General features: G+C 40.7%; 5 protein-coding genes across 14 annotated transcripts; 2 read left to right on the top strand and 3 right to left on the bottom strand.

The window, feature by feature from the left end:
• Positions 1 to 11: 11 nt before the first annotated feature.
• Positions 12 to 1897, bottom strand: LOC128872961 (CBY1-interacting BAR domain-containing protein 1-A). 2 transcript variants are annotated; one of them, XM_054116185.1, is made up of 9 exons: positions 1806 to 1897; positions 1621 to 1722; positions 1355 to 1483; positions 1109 to 1289; positions 805 to 1029; positions 681 to 713; positions 388 to 549; positions 224 to 331; positions 12 to 153 (listed from the first exon to the last, which is right to left on the bottom strand). In XM_054116185.1, exons 1-9 carry the CDS (start codon positions 1835 to 1837, stop codon positions 34 to 36), a joined length of 1092 nt encoding a protein of 363 aa, XP_053972160.1. In that variant the 5' UTR covers positions 1838 to 1897; the 3' UTR covers positions 12 to 33. The 2 variants fall into 2 exon arrangements, with proteins under 2 accessions (XP_053972160.1, XP_053972168.1); XM_054116193.1 differs by lacking the exon at positions 681 to 713.
• LOC128876547 (secretion-regulating guanine nucleotide exchange factor-like) lies at positions 1884 to 3011 on the bottom strand. The gene is made up of 4 exons (XM_054123011.1): positions 2864 to 3011; positions 2376 to 2616; positions 2049 to 2261; positions 1884 to 1951 (listed from the first exon to the last, which is right to left on the bottom strand). The coding sequence occupies exons 1-4, from the start codon at positions 2885 to 2887 to the stop codon at positions 1884 to 1886; spliced, it is 546 nt and encodes a 181-aa protein (XP_053978986.1). The 5' UTR covers positions 2888 to 3011.
• A 567-nt stretch (positions 3012 to 3578) lies between these two features.
• On the top strand, positions 3579 to 10693 carry LOC128884561 (cell division cycle protein 23 homolog). 2 transcript variants are annotated; one of them, XM_054138019.1, is made up of 7 exons: positions 3579 to 4503; positions 4580 to 4759; positions 4836 to 5000; positions 5075 to 5321; positions 5398 to 5662; positions 5736 to 5858; positions 10600 to 10693. In XM_054138019.1, exons 1-6 carry the CDS (start codon positions 3741 to 3743, stop codon positions 5844 to 5846), a joined length of 1731 nt encoding a protein of 576 aa, XP_053993994.1. In that variant the 5' UTR covers positions 3579 to 3740; the 3' UTR covers positions 5847 to 5858; positions 10600 to 10693. The 2 variants fall into 2 exon arrangements, with proteins under 2 accessions (XP_053993994.1, XP_053993993.1); XM_054138018.1 differs by lacking the exon at positions 10600 to 10693 and having other exon boundaries at positions 5736 to 5991.
• Positions 5965 to 10223, bottom strand: LOC128884560 (protein starmaker-like). 5 transcript variants are annotated; one of them, XM_054138013.1, is made up of 3 exons: positions 9302 to 10223; positions 6645 to 8111; positions 5965 to 6533 (listed from the first exon to the last, which is right to left on the bottom strand). In XM_054138013.1, exons 1-3 carry the CDS (start codon positions 9362 to 9364, stop codon positions 6099 to 6101), a joined length of 1965 nt encoding a protein of 654 aa, XP_053993988.1. In that variant the 5' UTR covers positions 9365 to 10223; the 3' UTR covers positions 5965 to 6098. The 5 variants fall into 5 exon arrangements, with proteins under 5 accessions (XP_053993988.1, XP_053993992.1, XP_053993989.1 ...); XM_054138017.1 differs by lacking the exon at positions 9302 to 10223 and adding an exon at positions 9161 to 9288; XM_054138014.1 differs by lacking the exon at positions 9302 to 10223 and adding an exon at positions 9071 to 9207.
• Positions 10694 to 11410: 717 nt separating the features above from the next.
• LOC128884562 (transcription factor GAGA-like) lies at positions 11411 to 18814 on the top strand. 4 transcript variants are annotated; one of them, XM_054138023.1, is made up of 5 exons: positions 11419 to 11846; positions 12198 to 12638; positions 12712 to 12814; positions 17313 to 17727; positions 18069 to 18339. In XM_054138023.1, the coding sequence occupies exons 1-5, from the start codon at positions 11667 to 11669 to the stop codon at positions 18103 to 18105; spliced, it is 1176 nt and encodes a 391-aa protein (XP_053993998.1). In that variant the 5' UTR covers positions 11419 to 11666; the 3' UTR covers positions 18106 to 18339. The 4 variants fall into 4 exon arrangements, with proteins under 4 accessions (XP_053993999.1, XP_053993998.1, XP_053993996.1 ...); XM_054138021.1 differs by having other exon boundaries at positions 17313 to 17788; positions 18069 to 18204; XM_054138020.1 differs by having other exon boundaries at positions 11423 to 11846; positions 17313 to 17737; positions 18069 to 18814.
• Positions 18815 to 18847: the final 33 nt, after the last annotated feature.

Genomic DNA, 18847 nt, shown 5'->3' with positions numbered 1-18847 from the left:
GATACAATATACTGCCAAATATCGAATATTAAATTAAATATAATTAATAGTCATAGGCATCGTTAGAGACTTTTGATATGCGGGAATCGGTGGCACTGCTTTAAATACAAATCGGGTTGAAGCTTTCCGTCCAAAGTTGGTTTTTCCTTTAATCTAGAACCATATTAAATATTTAAATGACATAAATTATTTGAAATTACATAGATTTATGCCTGGTTCTCACAGGTTTTTCTTTTATAGATTCAGATTCTGTTTCTTCAGAGCTGTCTCCATATTCTTCAATTTGTACAGACTCAGAAGAGTTTGTTTTTAAGCTGGACTTTGTAGAATCCTGCAAATACGTCCATTTAATCGTTACGCGTTAACCTTAAGGAATATTTAACTTACTATGGAATCAGCAGTATGATTGCCTAATTTTTGTGGAGTCATAGGAGAAGATGTAAAACGACTGGCTAAATTCGTGAGAGAATAAGCCTGTCTGAACGAAGTTCGTCCAACGGTGGGCAATCTAGCAACGGAATCTGGTACTCGCATCATTTCGCGAAATTCCTAAATTCAACGATTAATTATATTAATCCAAATAATGAGAACACAATCGAATTATTAAAATTATTCAAAAAATTTTTATACTATATACTCGTTTTAATAAATTAAATATAACTAATCAGATAAGAATTTACCCCGTTCATGTTTCCTCTCGTCACTTGAAAGTCCTACGAGAAGAATGTTAAATAATCCTAATTTTATATCACTTAATCTACAACAATAAATAGAATAATCTACAAATGAAGTTACGCGTCTCACCTCGAGATCTTTAGCTTCGTCGACTTCAGCGATATCTTGGTAAGCTTTCGTTAGCAATTCGAGAGTCTTTGAGTGAAAACTTAATTGGATAACAACAAAATCTAAAAGTACAGTCTTCAGATCGTGCAATTTCCGCTTCTCGAACGAGTCGATTTGTTCCTCTAAGCCTTTTACGACTCTTGAAACTTCAACAGAAGCTTTCATTAGCTCGGATTCAGCTTGCGACTGTGTTAATTTTTAAGAACGTACGATAGGAGTAAAATGCGATCAATAAAATAGCATTTATATTTCTAATCAAGGATACGATCATCTGTTTATTTCTAGGATTTCGTTCCCTAAGCCTGTCCAGCTGCCTCTTCCTCGTCAACTCTTTGTCGCGAGCTGTAAACGTGTTTTTAACATCGTCTTTGGCATGTTTGCAAAGCGCCGAGTACTGGGACAGAGGAGCGATTATTTTCGCATCGAATCTCTGCACTTCGGCATCTCTAAAAAATTTGAATTTTTATTGTTCCAAAAGTCGCGTAACCCTTTAAGAAGTCGAAGCGTGTACCTGTAATCGCCTATTACCGATAAGGTCGCGGAGAAATTCGTCAAACCGGTAGTGAGCGATCTATTTACGGTCTCCGATTGAGCGTAATTTTGTATTGCTTTTGCGATTTCATCTCCTTTGTCGCGTAATCTGTAAATAGTAAAATTAATACATTAAAATAGCCGAATATATTATTCGTATCATACGACATTGTGACACTATATATATATATAAAAAAAATAATCAATATACAGGCGCGCGTGTTTCGGCGGTTGTTATGCACAAACCTTGCCGCTTTTCTTGTATACGCTGCAAACGTCGTGCACAATTCTGCAAAATGTTTCTCCACGTTAGATATTCGATCCTGTACAAATTTCGCTTCGTGCTCCCTGAAGAACGAAAATAACGTACACGATACGTTGAACCTCGATCCTCAGTGCGGTAATTCATATAAAAAATCGGGCATGCTTACCAAACACTGCTCTGAGATCGCGAACGTAACATTTCGCTACATATAGTTTCGCAAATTTTTGTTTAACAAGCGATTTTCTTATGATATTAGCATATTAGTATGGTGTTGACCGCAGACAACGTCTTGTATATTCGTCAGTGTTGGAACTGTTTACAAAGCATCGCGAATTACTCTTCAATCGGTAAAACAGGGAACAGGGAGGTGGTAAAATTTTGAAAGGTTTTTTTCTTCGGAGATATTTACTTTCCGTGAAGGCGTACGCAGCAGTGAACAGTTCTGTCTTCTCCGAGGGGCTTAAACCTAATTGCCCTTTGTTGCCTGATCCCGCTACTAAAACCTTACGGTCCTCTGTTACTAAAGCAGTGTGCCGTAAACCAATGGAGACCCGTTTAATTTTTCGACCGATTGCTAACTCAAAGGGCTCGTGTGTCCATTGAATTGTCTTGGGGCATTTTCCTAATTGTCCAAAGTTATTGGCACCCCATAGAAATAAGGTGCCGTTTATTGTTAACGCTGCTGAGCAATCCCAACCACATGCTACATCCACGACAATATTGTCATTTAGTTTACCCTCTATCTTGCGAAACAAAAGCGTGCTTTCATTTATAGGAAAACCGGCCTGTCCTTTATTATTCCAGCCGCAAGAATATACATGACCATGATTGTCCAAAATTAACGTATGCCCAGCACCTCCGACTATTTTCTTGATACTTTCTGGTTGCAGTGAACACCGTGACAAATCAGTTTCGCGAGCCAGAACGCATTCCTCCGATTGTATATCTTGTCCTAGTTGACTATGCGAATTAGCACCCTACAAAATAATATAAAACACTTATGTTGAAAGCATGTAACGTTTGAAACATTCCCGCCTAGCTATACTGCTTCCGTTTAAATTTTGCTTTATCGATCATGCTAGGCGACGTTCGCCAACAAGTGTGCAATCTAATCATACTTCGTAATTCATGACACATTTTGTTGAACGGAATTACCGCGCTTATGTACGCAACAGAAATAATTACACGTGCAACGTGCATGGAGAAAACAATAGATTACATTACCCATGAAATCAAACAATAGCTCATTGTTGCTTGTTTCTTTGCACATTGTACATCCTTCTATTTAGATTCTAATGCGAAAGGAATATCGCGAATAAATGTTGATAGCATACAGAAGTAAAGACTAAAACGATCAAATTATGAACCTAACTCTGAAATAATTCAGTGGTAATAGTAGAGTACTGTAATATAAGTGGCGCCATCGATGGGAAAACGCTCAAGTTTGTAGTGAAAATAGTTCCAACTATTTCTATAAGGTGGCGCCAGCGATACCTTTTAATCAATTATTCCTAAAAATGCATAATTAATACAATTCTTTGCTTTACAACACTACTATATATTCTTTTAATATGATTCTAATATATTGTTTATGTATTTATCTATAATTTAGCTATAAATATAGAACTTTAGTTAGTGGCGCCACGTAGCAGCAATAGTGAGAACTATTTTCATTGCAAACTTGGCCGTTTTCCCACCGATGGCGCCACTAGTATTAAAATCTGTATTATCATTGTACTAAATAAAATATTTTTAAAAATAATATATTTGGGATAACCAGGCATGATTCTTCTTGTTCTAACATTTGTAGTGACTATAGATCACAAATTATTGTTAATAATACTAAGAACTTGGGCGTTCCAAAATTAGTTCGTTCTTTTGACCGCGGGATGGCAATAACACAATTTCTTGGTCCATGAAACGCCATCAGTCCAAGTATGTGTGATTGCACATTGTAGATGGCGGCAAAAAATGTTTTCATGTGTGTATTTAATCCATAAAATGATGCAAATACTTTTTTGAAATGCGTTGGATTAGTATTTAATTAAATGTAGCAAGTTCTACAATTAAACGAAACGTTGATGTAATTTATTTGCACGATATGGAGGAATCTATGAAGTTTGACATTAAAGAGGTTAAGACTGACCTTTTGCGCGCGATAAACGAATGTTCCCAGCGTGGATTATTGCATACCACAAAGTGGTTAGCAGAATTAAGTTATTCTTTGAGAGATGTTAAACTATATAATCACGATATTACCGCCGATATACAATTGCCGGATGTTAGCGACGAAGAAGATACGTACATTTTGGCGAAATCCTATTTCGACTCGAAAGAGTACGATAGGGCAGCTTATTTTACGGAGGGCTGTAAAACTCCGAAAGTTAGGTTTCTACACTTGTATTCTCGGTATTTGTCTGGAGAGACAAAGAAGATATATGACACGACAGTAGTACCTCCAGACCCTTTAAAAAACAATAGTCTGAAATTATTGTGTTCCGATTTGAGGAAAGACCATTTGGCTGATAAGCTTGATGGTTTTGGTTTATATTTGTTTGGGGTCACCTTGAAGAAGTTACAACTTGGTCATGAAGCTATGGATGTATTGGTTGAAGCAACTCACAAGCAACCTATGCATTGGGGATCTTGGTTAGAATTAGCTTCTTTGGTAACAGATAAAGAAAAATTGGAAAACCTATGCTTGCCGAATCATTGGATGAAGCACTTCTTTGTAGCTCACATGTATTTGGAGTTACAGTTAATCGACGAAGGTTTAGCTTTGTATTGTGACTTACAATCAATGGGCTTCGAAAAAAATGGTTATGTACGTGCTCAAACTGCAATTGCAGTACACTATAGGAGGGGCAAGTTAAATTACTTAGTATTATAAATAGTATTCTTATCTCTCATGTATATTAATCCATGATCTTCTTGTTTCAGATGTTGACAATGCTATAGAGACATTTAAAAGAATAATTAAAGAAGATCCCTATTGTTTGGATAACATGGATACGTATTCTAATTTGCTTTACGTAAAAGAAATGAGAGTTGAACTAGCAAACTTGGCTCACAGAGCAACAGAAATAGATAAATATAGATTAGAAACATGTTGTATAGTAGGTGAGTTTGTTACACTTCTAACTGTAGAAATTAATGGCCCATTATTTTTCTATCCGGTAGAATTAATATTCTCTAGGAAATTACTACAGTTTAAGAGGAGATCATCAAAAGGCAGTGATGTATTTTCACAGGGCACTGAAAATGAATCCACAGTATCTTTCAGCCTGGACGTTACTTGGTCATGAATTTATGGAGATGAAAAACACCAATGGTGCTATTCATAGTTATCGACAAGCTATTGGTACGCGTCACATATATGCATATAATTAAATACGAGTATTCGCATACCTGAACATTTTTTTTTTTTATATATAGAAGTGAATAGGCGAGATTATAGAGCATGGTATGGTTTGGGTCAAACGTATGAAATTTTGAAAATGCCATTCTATGCGATTTATTATTATAAACAGGCTCAGCTTTTGAGACCACACGACAGTAGAATGGTTCTAGCTTTAGGAGAAGCATATGAAAAACAAGACAAAATACAAGACGCTCTCAAATGTTATTACAAAGCATGTAGCGTCGGTGACATCGAAGGGATGGCATTGTTAAAATTAGCTACGTACGTGTTCAAGTTCTGTAACGCTTAAGACGTATTGCCTATTCTCGGAAATAAGTTTCAGTTTGTTTTCTTACAGGTTATATGAAAAATTGGGCGAGCACGACAGCGCGGCTGCAGCTTATACCGATTTCGTGATGGATGAGTTTAGAAACGCGGATAGGACCGATTTAAGTCACGCGTACAAGTACCTAACGCAGTATCATTTAAAACGAGATCAGCTGGATCAAGCGAATCATTACGCGCAAAAGTGTTTGCAATTTGATGAAACGAAAGAAGAAGCTAAAGCGCTGCTACGAACTATCGCCCAAAAGAGAGTGAAAGTAGAGGAAACGTCGATGGTGGTAAGTGAAGAACATTTGCGGTATCTACAAAGTAGAAGAAATTAGCAAATACTGTATTCAACGTTCATTACAGGTTGAGGATATGAATGAAACAGATCCTATCATCGATAGAGGAGAAAGAACAGATGCTACCCCGGGGAATCAGTTATCGCCGATGAATCTATCATTTATGCCTACGCCATAAGATACTATAATGGTAAGAATACACGTCAGTTGTTAAAACTGTCACTTTGTATGTTGTATATATTTTTAATAAATAAATTTGAAATCATAATTGATATCGTCATATGTGAAATGGAAAGAGGTTAGAAAAGGAAGCGTATCGAATTATTGATTTTTCAACACCGGCTCTTTATTTATTGCACATTCTATGCGATTTATTCGCTAGTTTATGGTCACGCATATATATGTATTTTTTTCGTCTTCGTCGATATCGTCACCGGTAATAATTATTTCTCAAAATATTTTTTAAAATGTTCGAGGAATTGACGTTCTCAGGAAGGTCCATGAATTCAGGATAGTCGTAATAGAGGTGTCTCATAGGCGAAGGAGCTCGCGGTACTATTATCGCGGTTATCCCCGCTGCGAACTGCTTGGGATCGTAGGTAGAGGATATTAAGGGTGGATTCTGAGGCACTTGTGGAAAACCTGGCGGAGGCCTGCATGTCTTAAAAGCATTGTCCGTGTTCGCGGGCCATGGTCCTGTCGCAGTGTCCGTATCCGGAGTCGCGGATACACGTTCATCGAAACCAAGATCCGTCGAAGAGGAGGACGTACTGCAAGATGAAATCCGTTTACGAGAGATCCTTGTAAATCCGTCGGCCGAATCTTCGTTGTCTGCTATATAGTTTAACTCCTGCTCCATCTTGTCCTGAACAGAAAAATAAAACATTGGTATGATACATATTCCCCGAACGAGGATCTCTCAGAGATCGAGAGATGCCTAAATCATTTGTATTACATAGTCCTCAAACTAACCCACCTGTAAAAGATTGGACAGTGATCTACGGACGCCATATTTGCAGCAAATATGTTTGTCAGTCAGTTTGGCGTCTACTGGAATCATTTCGACATCCTCGTCCGAAAAAGCGCTGTCCGTTTGCGTGGCCGTTTCCTTGTAAAGAGTATCCTTTCGTTCCGATTCTTGACTTTTAACCGGCGTCTTCGAGGATCGCGTCTTATATTTACTCGGGGTATCATGTCGCGAGCCACGTTTCTCTTCGCGCGTTTTCGTCTCGGCTCTGCGATCGTGTTGCCTCTCGGTTCTATCTTCGTCGTGCGTCACTTTCCTCCTTTTATGGTGAACGACAACGTCGCTGGACGTTTTCTTCGACCGTTCTCTATCGTTGTCTTGCTGCTCCTTCCTCGACCGGGTTATTAAGAAGTTACTTTGTTTAATCCTTTCGCGTTTGTGAATGGTGGAAGTCTTACCGCGATCGCGGGAAATTTCATCGTCGGAGGAAGTGCACTGCTTTTGGAAGATCATCGCGATTTCCTCGTCCACGGAGGAACTGCTGCTGTGGTCTTCGGGGTATAATCTCGAAGGCTGATTTCCAAGGGCGCTGGCTTGGAAGTTCGCAGTCTTTGTCGCGATATACGATTTCTCGTAAGTCTGTTCTTCCATCGATATGTCCATCGGTTCCTCCAAGTACGATACGGATCTATCGATGTTATCGTAGTCCAAGGACATGTTCATCATCGTGCTGGTCGCATTGCTCCAGTGTTCCAAGGAGGAATCCGAATCCTCCTCGGCGGTGACCATCTCGTCGGAGTCCTCGTCGCTTTTATACTCTGGCTTCTTCGAACTCTCTTTGCAGCATGGTACCACCTTAGTTTCCGGATGAGAACTACGTTTGGAACTCTTTCGAAGTTGCTCGGAAGAATAGTCTTCCGACTTCTCGACGTCCTTCGTGTTTCTTTCATCTAGATCTTCGGTGATATTTTTCTCTGACTTCTTTGCGTCTTTTTCTTCTCGCGACCTCGTGCTTCTTTCTTCATGGTCCTTCGTGCTTCTTTCCTCACGTCTCTTCGTGCTACTTTCTTCATGGTCCTTCGTGCTTCTTTCCTCACGTCTCTTCGTGCTACTTTCCTCGCGTTCCTTCGTGCTTCTTTCCTCCCTTCTGTTCAACTTCTTCTCGTCTTCTTGCGATTCAACTTTCTCGTTGTCCGAGGTCGATAGTCCTGGTTCTCTGCTTTTCTCGGATTCCACGGATCCGGAACTTGTCCCAAATATGCAGAAACGCAGAAGATGGAGCGGAAACATGATGTACTTAATCCCGCTTCCTATGATTCCACTGCTTATCGTTTCAATAACCTCGGCCGACGGCATAGTCACGATTTGCTTCTCTGTTCTTGAGTCTCTTTTTATAGATTCTCGAGCAAAAGGGGTGTAGCGCTTGCTTCCGATCACGGATTTCACCGATCCACGTTCGTTCGACGCTGAAGCTTCCTGTCGAACACACAGAAATATATATTTTATTATTTATCAGCTAGGAATATTAAAAATGTCTCTAAAATTAAGTCCCTACATTTTATTCTACGGTAGAAAGTAGTCACTACACTTGTGTATAGCGATAATCGAAGCGAGTAAATATTAATAACATTTCTTCGAGATTTTTATTGTAAAATGGGTAGCCTATTTTCCGAGTTGAAAACATGTCTGCGCGTGTTCACAATTTTATCGAAATGCGTCAATCAGCTCTCGTGTTATGGTGGACGGACAGACGAATAAATAGAACTTCTAAAAACACATTTTTCACCTCTGACATAATCAAATATTAGTAGAGAGACTTGTACGTGTACTCTACACCTACTCTGTATTACGTTTCGATTCTTAGTTTTGAGTCACCTGTAGGAAAGTTACAAATATGACAATGTAATTATCATTTTTGCTTTTCTGACAATTACTCGAAACAAACAATCGAAACGTGTCGCAAGTGTTTCGAGACTGCCACATGAGAAGAAACAGCAAATAATATTCAGAGAACGAAATTACAAAAATACCTACTCTTGTCGAGTGATTTATGTATAACGATTTTGTTTCCGTTTGTATCCCTTGAGCGATGTTGTAACGGTGACTATGCACGTAAGCGCGATGTGCTCAACCGACGCAAGAAGCATGCAAAAGTTCTCGGAGACGATCGAAGCTGTTGCAGATGATACACCGGCGTGCTCGGGCGCGAAACTATACGTTAGTCATTATTAAAGCGTATATACGTGTAACAAATCGGCTGCCTGATGAAATACAATGGGCGAATTTCGTTCGATCGTTGCCGCGACGATAAACTTGTCAAAAGTAAGAGCGTTTCTTCGCGTACCAAAAGAATTTATTATCGTTACGTAAATATTATTAAAAGGCAGATAATTCAAAACATAAGAAGCGTTGATTTATCTATCGGATGACGTTACCGTGCACCAGATGTTGCTACCGTTCACTGCCATCGAACGATAAATACATAATTGCCGGAGTTTCCTTTGATTCACTTGTTTGGTAATTACCTATTGCATGATCGAATGCAATCGTCTACTTTATTGTGAAACAGACGTCTTTCGACTCGGGTATACGATCTTTCAAATTCGTGCGAATCATTCGCACTGCCAGTTCACGCTTCTTCTTTGATAAAAGATGAAAGTACTTACGTTATCGACTTCGGGGCACTGACGTCTGTTCCTTCTGTTCGTGCTTTTATTTTCTTTCGGCATGATTGCTGACACTTTACTCTTGTTATCGCCGCGTCACTACCGCGAGGAAAACGATCGATTCGAATTTCTGTTCCCGACACTGGTGCACGGTACACCTGAGGAATCGCAAATGAACTGGAACATTTGCGTTATTTGTAAGGGGCTCGAACACCCGGTATCCCGTTTTCTGATTGGTCGATCGCCATGGAAGGGGGCAGCGGAAATATAATGTCGAGGCTCAAAGGATCCAGGGGTGATTATCCCTTCTGACGAGTCTTGACCGTAATGTTTTGTACTTCTTCGCTTTCAGGTCAATTCGCTTCCCTCGATACCTTGTCCGTTTATTATTAGACACGTTGATTAGACCGAGGTCGATTCGGCCTTTAAAACAACGACTCACTCTAGCTAAATTTGCAGAATTTTTCTTGTATTCTTTATCCAATGTCAAACGATGTTGCGCGCTTTTCACGTGACTATGAAGTTATGCCCATATCTGTTCACTTATCGCCAGGTAGATTTTATGCTTCGCGCGATGATGTTACAATTGTCATTTGAGTTCAATGGTAATAACAAAAGTCAGCGTACAAATCTACGCTACTATATCAGAAATACACGTCTCTTTTTCAACATACATGTTATTCGCTGCGAATAATTTCTATCGTTAACGTAAACTCGGATAACTGTGCTCAAGACAAAGGGATACCGTGTACCTACTATTTAGGTCTGTTCAGTGTCCTTTAATACCGTGCCCCTCGCATTTCAAAAGCCTTTACGACTGAGCATGGAGAATAACGAGCTTGTTTTGAACTATACCAGAGAAATCCTTTAACAGGAGGGTCCAATTCTTTCAGCAATGAAAGTATCCCAGAAGCGACTGGCTTCTCGGAAACAAGTTTAAGTAAACATTGTCTACAACGCTGTTTATACCTTGTATCGGTTCCTCGTATACTATGGGTTTCGATACGCCACGGTCAGGTAACCCAAGGTGCCCTCGAAATGTTTTCCAATGTACAGAAACTAGATCAGATACTCGTCGGTGAAACACACGTTTTAATTTGTAATTAGCATTAGTTAATTAGAAAAGGATCGCTCGAAGAGTCGTCGTATGTTTATTTATGTTTGTAGGTTTCTTTTAATCGCGTATCATCGTATTAAAATACTTATCACGTTTTATAATTGCATAGCGTGAACATCGCGCATCTGTAACATTGTATATAATTGTTTTAGATTAATGTTTTATCTGGTGTTTTTCACAGACACAGCAACATTTCCCTCGTCTACTCCGGTGTGCACACGTTGGAAACGTGAAGGTACAGCCTTAACGATTACGGAACACTGTTACGGGATACGAACTCACGCAAGCCTGCAAACACGCGAGAATGCACGCACGCATGCACGCATGTAAGTAGTTACGCACGCAAGAATCGACAGCCGTGCACACATGTACACTTGGTGCACGCATGCAACGCGTGCTCATTTGCTGCATTAAGGTAAAATTTCCATTGGGATTGTTAAAATAGATCGATTTTTAAGTTAAACTTTCTGAAAGCACGCATTTTTGAAAATATGTCCCGTGAATTTTACATCGATGCGCGCGAAATTACCGAAGTTATCATTCTTGGAATGATACTTTCTCAGAATTGTCGTCACGAATTCCTTAAATTGTTTGATATTATTTTACGAATTATCATACCGAGGATACAATTCTACGTATTCGCAGATCGTTCCTGATTTTTCAAATATATTGCGGGCTTCAGCGAATGTGGCGCTCCCTTTTAATTGCTAACATTAGACACGAGAAAAAGGAGGGAAAAATTCTAAAAGGGAGGGCAAAATTGAACTCGAATAAATAAATGGAAAACGTAGAGGAATCTCTTTATACGAGTGTTTTTACTTCGGGCGTACAGAAAATTGTTTTTATTTTCGTTCGATCGTGATTCTCGGTCAAATTATTCGAGAAGCAAGCGTATAAAGAAAAATTTATCGCGCGGTATATCGACGAACGCTTGTAAGGTACGCGCGCAATTTAACCAGCCGCCATATTGAGTATGTATTCCCAACCCAGCGCCAAGGATGTTTGTGCGTGCCTGGCACGGCTGCTGTTACATCGTGATCGTTGTCATCGTCGTCGTTCTCAGTGTCGTTGTCGTTGTTATCCCCGTTGTCGTTATCGACGACGTTATTGTTGCCGTCGTTAAGTTTTAATCATCGTCGTCCAGCATCGTCCAGTTGCGAGTGTATCGACGCGGGAACGGGCCGAAGACGTTACGTTCGCGATCACGGTGACAAGACTTTGACAGATTCGACGCTTTCCGTCTGCGAGATGTCAAGTCAAATATGTCTAAAATGGAACAGTTTCTTGAACAACATCGCGACAAGCTTCGAGAGCCTTTGGGAAGAAGAAGGTCTAGTTGACGTTACATTGGCAAGTGACGGACAATGTCTCACCGCACACAAAGTGATACTCTCAGCCAGCAGCCCATTCTTCAAAAAGGTTTTCCAGGTTAGTTCTTCGTATCTTTGACTTTACCTTCGCGAATTGCGTTCACATTTGGATAGTTGCTCCGTTTCTATGCGTATTCATTGTCATACCATTCGATCAAGTATGATGCTTGAGGTTAGTTATTTCGAGTTGTACATTCAACAAGGCCATCAACATTCTGTTTTAAATCATCGTGAAATGTTTCATCGATAATGTTTTCATTGACATTGTTTCACTGACACAAGCTTTGGTCAAACTTATGTGTCACTAACATTCGTGTGCACCGACACCTGTGTTGTTTGACGTTACAGAAGTTTAAAGTGTACTTCATTTACTTAATCCATAATTTCTGTTAATAATTATCTGTTGTAGACAAATCCGTGCCAGCATCCAGTTATAATACTGCAAGACGTACACTTCAGCGAACTAGAAGCCTTACTTATATTTATATACAAAGGTGAAGTAAATATTGAACAGAAAAACTTGCCAGCTCTGTTGAAGGCAGCGGAGACATTGCAAATTCGTGGATTGTCTGGAGGAGATATATTTGCAAAGGAATCTTATAAAAGACTGGCAGAATTAGAGCAGGCAGTGGAAGAAGAAGCTAAGACTCCTAAGGAGGAGGCACCAAAAAAGAAGCAAAAGCTTAATAAACATCAGAATAATTCCATCCTTGAAACTGTGCTGGCACCTAAAGTATCGCAGTTGGACAGCACGGATGAGTCAACGACGAGTGAACAAAGTGGGAAGGAAGGTGATTGCCCGCTTCAGAAGACTTTACAGAACCCCCTTTACCATGGGTTGGAAATGAAGGTTGGTAGAGTTTGTTCTATCCATAGTACCAGAAATGATGCAACGAATTTAAATTGACGCGATCGTGTTTCAGATAGAACCATTGGAGGCAGTGGTGGACGACCTTCAGAAGCAATCCGCGACGGATAAAGATCCAGTGGAAAGACTAGACACGGGTCAAATCGACGGAAGTCAAGGTTAGTGCATAGAAAATTAGCCTACTGCTTTGTACACTATTACGGGCTATGGTTAAGCATTGAACATTTTATTTGTGGAATATATTTTTTATTTGATTTCTTGCAATTTGTCTATATTTTATGCTCTATACTTATGTGCAGTTTGTTACGTCTTATTTTCAATGATAGTCTAACCAAAGAGATCGGTGCAGAGCACTTTAAACATCAACAGTTAACGAAATTACATACGAAAATATTCACTCCCATTTCAATCGATTTATAACGATTGATACCGATAACTCTATTCATTCCCTTTGTCGCAAAACGATTATTCAGCGTCAACGCATTCGTTGACTTCGTTCAAGAAAAGTACGTCGAGAATTTTGATTCGAATCTAAAGCCAGCGGGCACCAAATACATTCGATCCATTCGTATTGTTTTGTTTTCGGACGCTTGTCGTTGAGTTAGCTTTGATCGTTTCTTCTGCTTTATTCGATTGGTGTGGCACGTATTTCTTTCGTTTCTTTTGGTTGTTGCGCTAAGCGAATCGCTAGAGAAGAGGAAGGCGCGTGCATTCAGCGAGGTGTAAAACCAAAAATAACGCTATCGAAGGAACCAGAGGTCATGGCGAAGGCAGCGTTAATTTATCGAGCTAGACGAGCGACTAGACGAGAGACAAAATGTAGCTGGATCGTTCCGTTTGTCGTTGTATCACATGCGCGTCGTTTACCACGAGAAGTCATAACTTTTAGTACTATCTAGACAAATATACGTGCACGCGGGACAGAGGAGGCAAATGGAATGATACGCACGTGATCGATGAACCGTTTAAGGGGGCAATCGTTTTTTTTCCGCTTGAAAAGATCACTCTTCTTTGTGGAATTTTCTTAAAGTTAAGAGTGCGTTAGAAATTGAAGAAATTACGAAAGTTACGGAAGCTTCATGGGAACACTACGAGGGTTGAAAGAAATGAAACTTGATCATCCGGAACACAACAAACTTTCCGTTGATAAAAACAATGTTGCAAGTGATAGAGTCAACGTACGAAGGATCGATGGGTGATTTATTCACTTCTAAAGTATCTTGAAAGCAACCGATATCCGAGTGGCGTATTTGCGTATCAACAGTTTTCCTTGAAATTAATTTCAAGCACCGTCTCGAAATGTTTTAATCGAGAAAAAGAAAGATGAAAGAAACGATTGCCCCCTTAAGGCGGCATTAACGAACCTCGCCGAACCTTTGCTTAATCGCTCGGTGCAACTCGCTGCAACCCAGCCACGCGTCAGGGGGATCCGTGTCTAAAGCAGGCTGTGCTCTGATGTGTGTGGCAGGGTCTGGGAACAGCCCTGCTGAAGACATTTCCGGTTTATCTGGGTTATCCGGCCTAACTGGATTCTCGGACGTGAAGCCACTGCTTTACGCGTATCAGCAGCTACCTTACGCCGATCTTCTGCCGAGTCCGGAGATAATCTCAACGTGGGCGTCCTCACGACCGATGGATCATTTGGCCTGTGACCTTATGAAGATCCTCTTCACCCCGGAGGAGAGGATTCTCTGTAACGTAAACGGCAAGATGGGGAAACAGCAGTTCGATAGTAACAAAATACATTTGATAAGAGAAGTTCTGTTGCACTTTAGTGGTATTGCACCTAATAGCGTCGAGTGGGAGGAGACGTGGAAGAATTGCGTAACGAAAATCGACACTAGCAATAGGGGCTTGAAAAGGTATCTGTTCCAAAGGCGGTCGGTTTACACCCAATGACTAGGGCGTTTCAGGTCAGGGGTAAAACGGAAACGTTTTCACTGGCTAGAATGAACTCTTTTTCTCTCGCTGATCCGTCGTTGTTCCGATCGGCTGAGATCGTTTAGGATCGTCTTGTGGATCGCCTCGAGGTTTCCGTATCCTTTCTTCTCTTGCAGATTTTCGACTCTCGAACGAATTGTCTCGTAGAAGAAATAATTTATCAGAGAAAACCATGAGAAATCCATAGGAAATCGTTGTGAGTCTAACTTATAAACTTGATCGGTTTTTTTTTTTTTTTATTTTGAGGGGACGTGTGATAGGGGGTTGGGTGTCCAATAGGTGAAAAGAGAGTATCTCCGAAGAGACAGTAGGGAGACGGAAAGCATTCCAGGCAGAGTTCAGTTACCTACACGCTTCACGGTTTGCTTTCACGGGGCAAACGATCGAGTAACTTTAAATTGTCTATTCGATACGAATCTTGTACCATTGTCTTTCGTTTTTGGTAACGGTCGCGCAACGCGTGCTTCGAAAATCGTTTTCTCACGGCCGTGGAAAGCCGATCGTTCCGTTACTTCGTCCATTCCGTTTCCCCGTTCCTCGTACCTGGTACCTTCAGCAACGTAACATTCCTTCTTTGCCCGTTTATTTACAATGTTCACGCAACTACGCACTCTCGTCGTAGAACAGGGGTTGGCAAACTTGTTCGGAAAACGGTTGCGATAGTATGAATTCTTAGCTTTCCGGACCAGAGGGTGGTACGGAGGAAATTATCTATATAATTATCGATTTATTTATTTATTTTATATACGAAATACAAATTGAACCAAAGGTGAAATCTACGATTTCTGTAATTATATGTTTCGTTTTGTATAATTTCTTCTATAAGTAGGGCAAAAATATAATTTATTATATTCTTATTTACGAAGATTTTTTTAGCCCGAAAGGTGCAATATAAATTCTCGTGAATTTTAATTAAAAATCTATGTTTTACAACGACCTGAGGGCCGTAGTTTGCTGCCCCCTGTCGGAGACGGTCTACATCAGAGCTTCTTAAATCATGGATGCGTTCGTATCCTTTGCGATCGCGAGCAATTTTGGAAAGTAAAATGTGTCCATGATTTTTAAATATAAAAACATTTTATCCGTATACGCGAGAGTTTACTTCGCGTTTTTCTGACAAAACCGGGGGTCGTTGATAATTTCCTTCGATGAAAAATGTTTAAGAAGCGCTGATCTACATAACACGTATTAATATTAAGCGCGCTGTGTCACGTGGGACACGCGGAGTCTTTCCTACACTTTGAAGGCACGGCATCTACGATCACGCAAGCATTATCGTACACGCGCGTAGCTACACATAGGTGTACGTTTATCGGTGTACTGTCACGGGTCGGAATATTATTCATAATGGCCGATAAATTGTTCGTGTCGTGTCTCGAATGACGAATGAAGCTTCATTCGAGGAATAATCTAGATAGAAATCTGTCCGAATAACTGAGAACCTTGTTGCAGAGCGCAACACGCGCAACCAAACACGCGACAACGCGTGTACGCGCGCGTATATCGCGCTGGAAGATGAAAATGCGTCCTTGAATCGCGACTTTGCGTTCATTTCGATGAAAACAAGTAAATCGTGGCTCTTAAGACGAAAGAGTAGCAACGTAAAGTGTACTTGCAGAATAGTGGTCCTTAATCACTGCGACACGAATGATTTCAACGATAGATCTAATAAATTTTTAATTTGGCACAGCTTTTGAGGGCGTCGATAGAGGAAATAATAGGAATTAGTCCGAGACAAGCATTGGTTAAACCCTTTATTATCTCACTAGTGGTCGAGTAATCAGTGTTTTCTGTAATTTCTAAAATTACTTTTCACCCAACATAATTATTCAGGATTAAACGGTGCGGTTGGTTTCTTCGTGTCACGATCTTAACAAGACTGCGAACCCTCTATCAAACTGTGTCGTGAGCTTGCAAAGGTTAAGAACCACTGTTGTAGAGTATTTAAAGCAGAGTAAAGAGTGACGTGCACGATACTTTCAAACCGAACGAACGAGGCTGTTCTATCGCGTTTATTTGCCACCTTATCGATTTTTGTCGTTGGATCTCACGAAGGTACGAAAACGCTTCGAGTTGGTTATTATTTAAATCTATACGATTGTAGACGAAACACATACGACTGGTTGCAAATAAACCTATTTTACATTTTTAATTGTCTCGTCATTTCCCGACTCGATGCTTCCCCGCGTGCAACTTTATCGAGTAACGAATAAACAGTTCTCTCATTGTTTTATTCGTTACTCGAGATATTTATTTAGACAAGAATTTCGCCCATCTCCTGCGCACGGAGTACGCGATGGGCTTTCGACTTCCTTTCGTATCCTTGTACCGTAATGGTAACAATTTGATTGGTGACGTTCCGTTGGCAAAATTTTGCACGTAAATGTATGCAGAATGAGGTGTGCCACTGGAATCGCTTGCGAGTAATTATTCGCGTCGTGGCACGAACGACAAATGAAGTTTCCCTGGCTCCATAGAAGATTCCCAACGAAGAAATCGAACGAATCCTGTTGCATCCTTATTCCGGAGTTCACTCGCTTTCCGAAGAGAGAAGATCCCAGAGGTCCTAGACGAACCGAGACACGCTCCTTGCCTGAACACTCCTTCCTGCTGGAATCCGCATTTCGATCGAGAACGTACCCGAACCGCTTCGACGAATAATCGAGCCCTTCTGATCGAAGAAAATTTGAAGTCCCGTACTGGAATTACTTGCAGGGTCGTCGAAGCCAACCCTAACGGTGATCGCCGAAGCAAGGGAGATCTCAACCCCATCTCCCGAGCCACGGACCCGTTTACCAGTCGGCCTCGACAGGACTCCACCTTGGAACACAGCCAAGACCATCGAGGAGCCCCATTCGCCGAATCATTCGTGCACGGAGTCGATTCCCGATCACCAGGACTCCGCGAACAACGTGGGGGTGGACCAGGACGCCAGAGTCCTTCGTTCTGGCTTCCCAACCCGCGCCATTCGCCCTGGCAATTCCGATTTTACGGAAGACTCGTTCAAGGGGGGCACGGCGTATCCACCGTTTCCGTGCCCTTTCTGCGACAGAGCCTACACGAGCTGGGGATTCCGGCGGAGACACATCAAAGCCGTCCACACGATCTCGCCGTCACTTAATTGCAAATGGTGCTTGCAAGTATGTGGGGATGAAGTAACCAGACCTGGGCAAGTTTGATTTCAGATAAAAGTAAGAAACAATCGTTTGAAATAGTACTTCTGTCTTTGAGGAATGTGTTCGGTAATAGGTGACGGAAACCTTGAAATGTGTTTAACACGGCAAATTCCAATTACTTTCTAGAGTGTTTCGTAGTTGCGTTACTTTGAATACAGAAATATTAACTTTAGTGTGATTTCACGAAGTAAGTGTAACGTAATTGTACTTCGAATGACGTTATTTAAAGAGTGCCCAGGTCTGGAAGTAAAATAGGCACTGGAAAATCCACGAATTGATTGCTATCCTGTTCCAGGTTCTACCCACGCATGCGGCTTGGAGACGACACGTGATATTGGCGCACAATCTCTCCGCGAGTGACGCGCACAACGGACTCTTAATTTTGGAGGAGGCGCACATGGTTTTGCAAATCGCGCGCCCCACTAGATTAGACACTTTGGTTAATATAATTAAACAAAATTCCCAACAAAATACCAGTCAAGACAATCCACAGTCTGACAAAGATTGAAACGTCGGTAAATTTGTTATTTATATATGTATATGTACATATTATGTATATGTACGTCGCGTGTAACGTGCGTATTCGTTTGCTTTTCTACAGTTTTTTTTTTATACGACGCTCGACACGCATCGATACGTGTTCGAGATAAAACGAGCTTACATTGCTAGATTTCCCTTTGGGAATTTATCGTACCATAGATTCGAGAAATTAATATATTTGAGGCTTTCACGCAAAGTCGACATCAGAAGTGCGTGAATTCCGAACAAGGACTATCTCCGATAATATATATTTCTTCACAGTGAGAAACAAGTGTAAATGGAACTACATATTTAAAGAGAGTCTCATCGTCCATTTGACGATGGTTGTTTCGTTTTTATTAATTCCTTTTTATATACGTATATTGTCGTTTGTACATATCGCTTTTTATAGTCACCGTTGACGGCCAGTATCGCGCTCCGTTGCGCCCAGTATTTTTATTGTTGTATTGACAGAAGTTTTATAAAGAAAAAATAAACGTCTATGTCGCGACCATGAATAAATCTTTTCGTCGTTCGGATGGTATTACGAGGAAC

Source organism: Hylaeus volcanicus, chromosome 1 (assembly GCF_026283585.1).
Source record: "Hylaeus volcanicus isolate JK05 chromosome 1, UHH_iyHylVolc1.0_haploid, whole genome shotgun sequence".
Taxonomy (NCBI): Eukaryota; Metazoa; Arthropoda; class Insecta; order Hymenoptera; family Colletidae; genus Hylaeus; species Hylaeus volcanicus.
The sequence above is the reverse complement of the archived record's forward strand: the minus strand, read 5'-3'. Positions and strand labels throughout refer to the sequence as shown.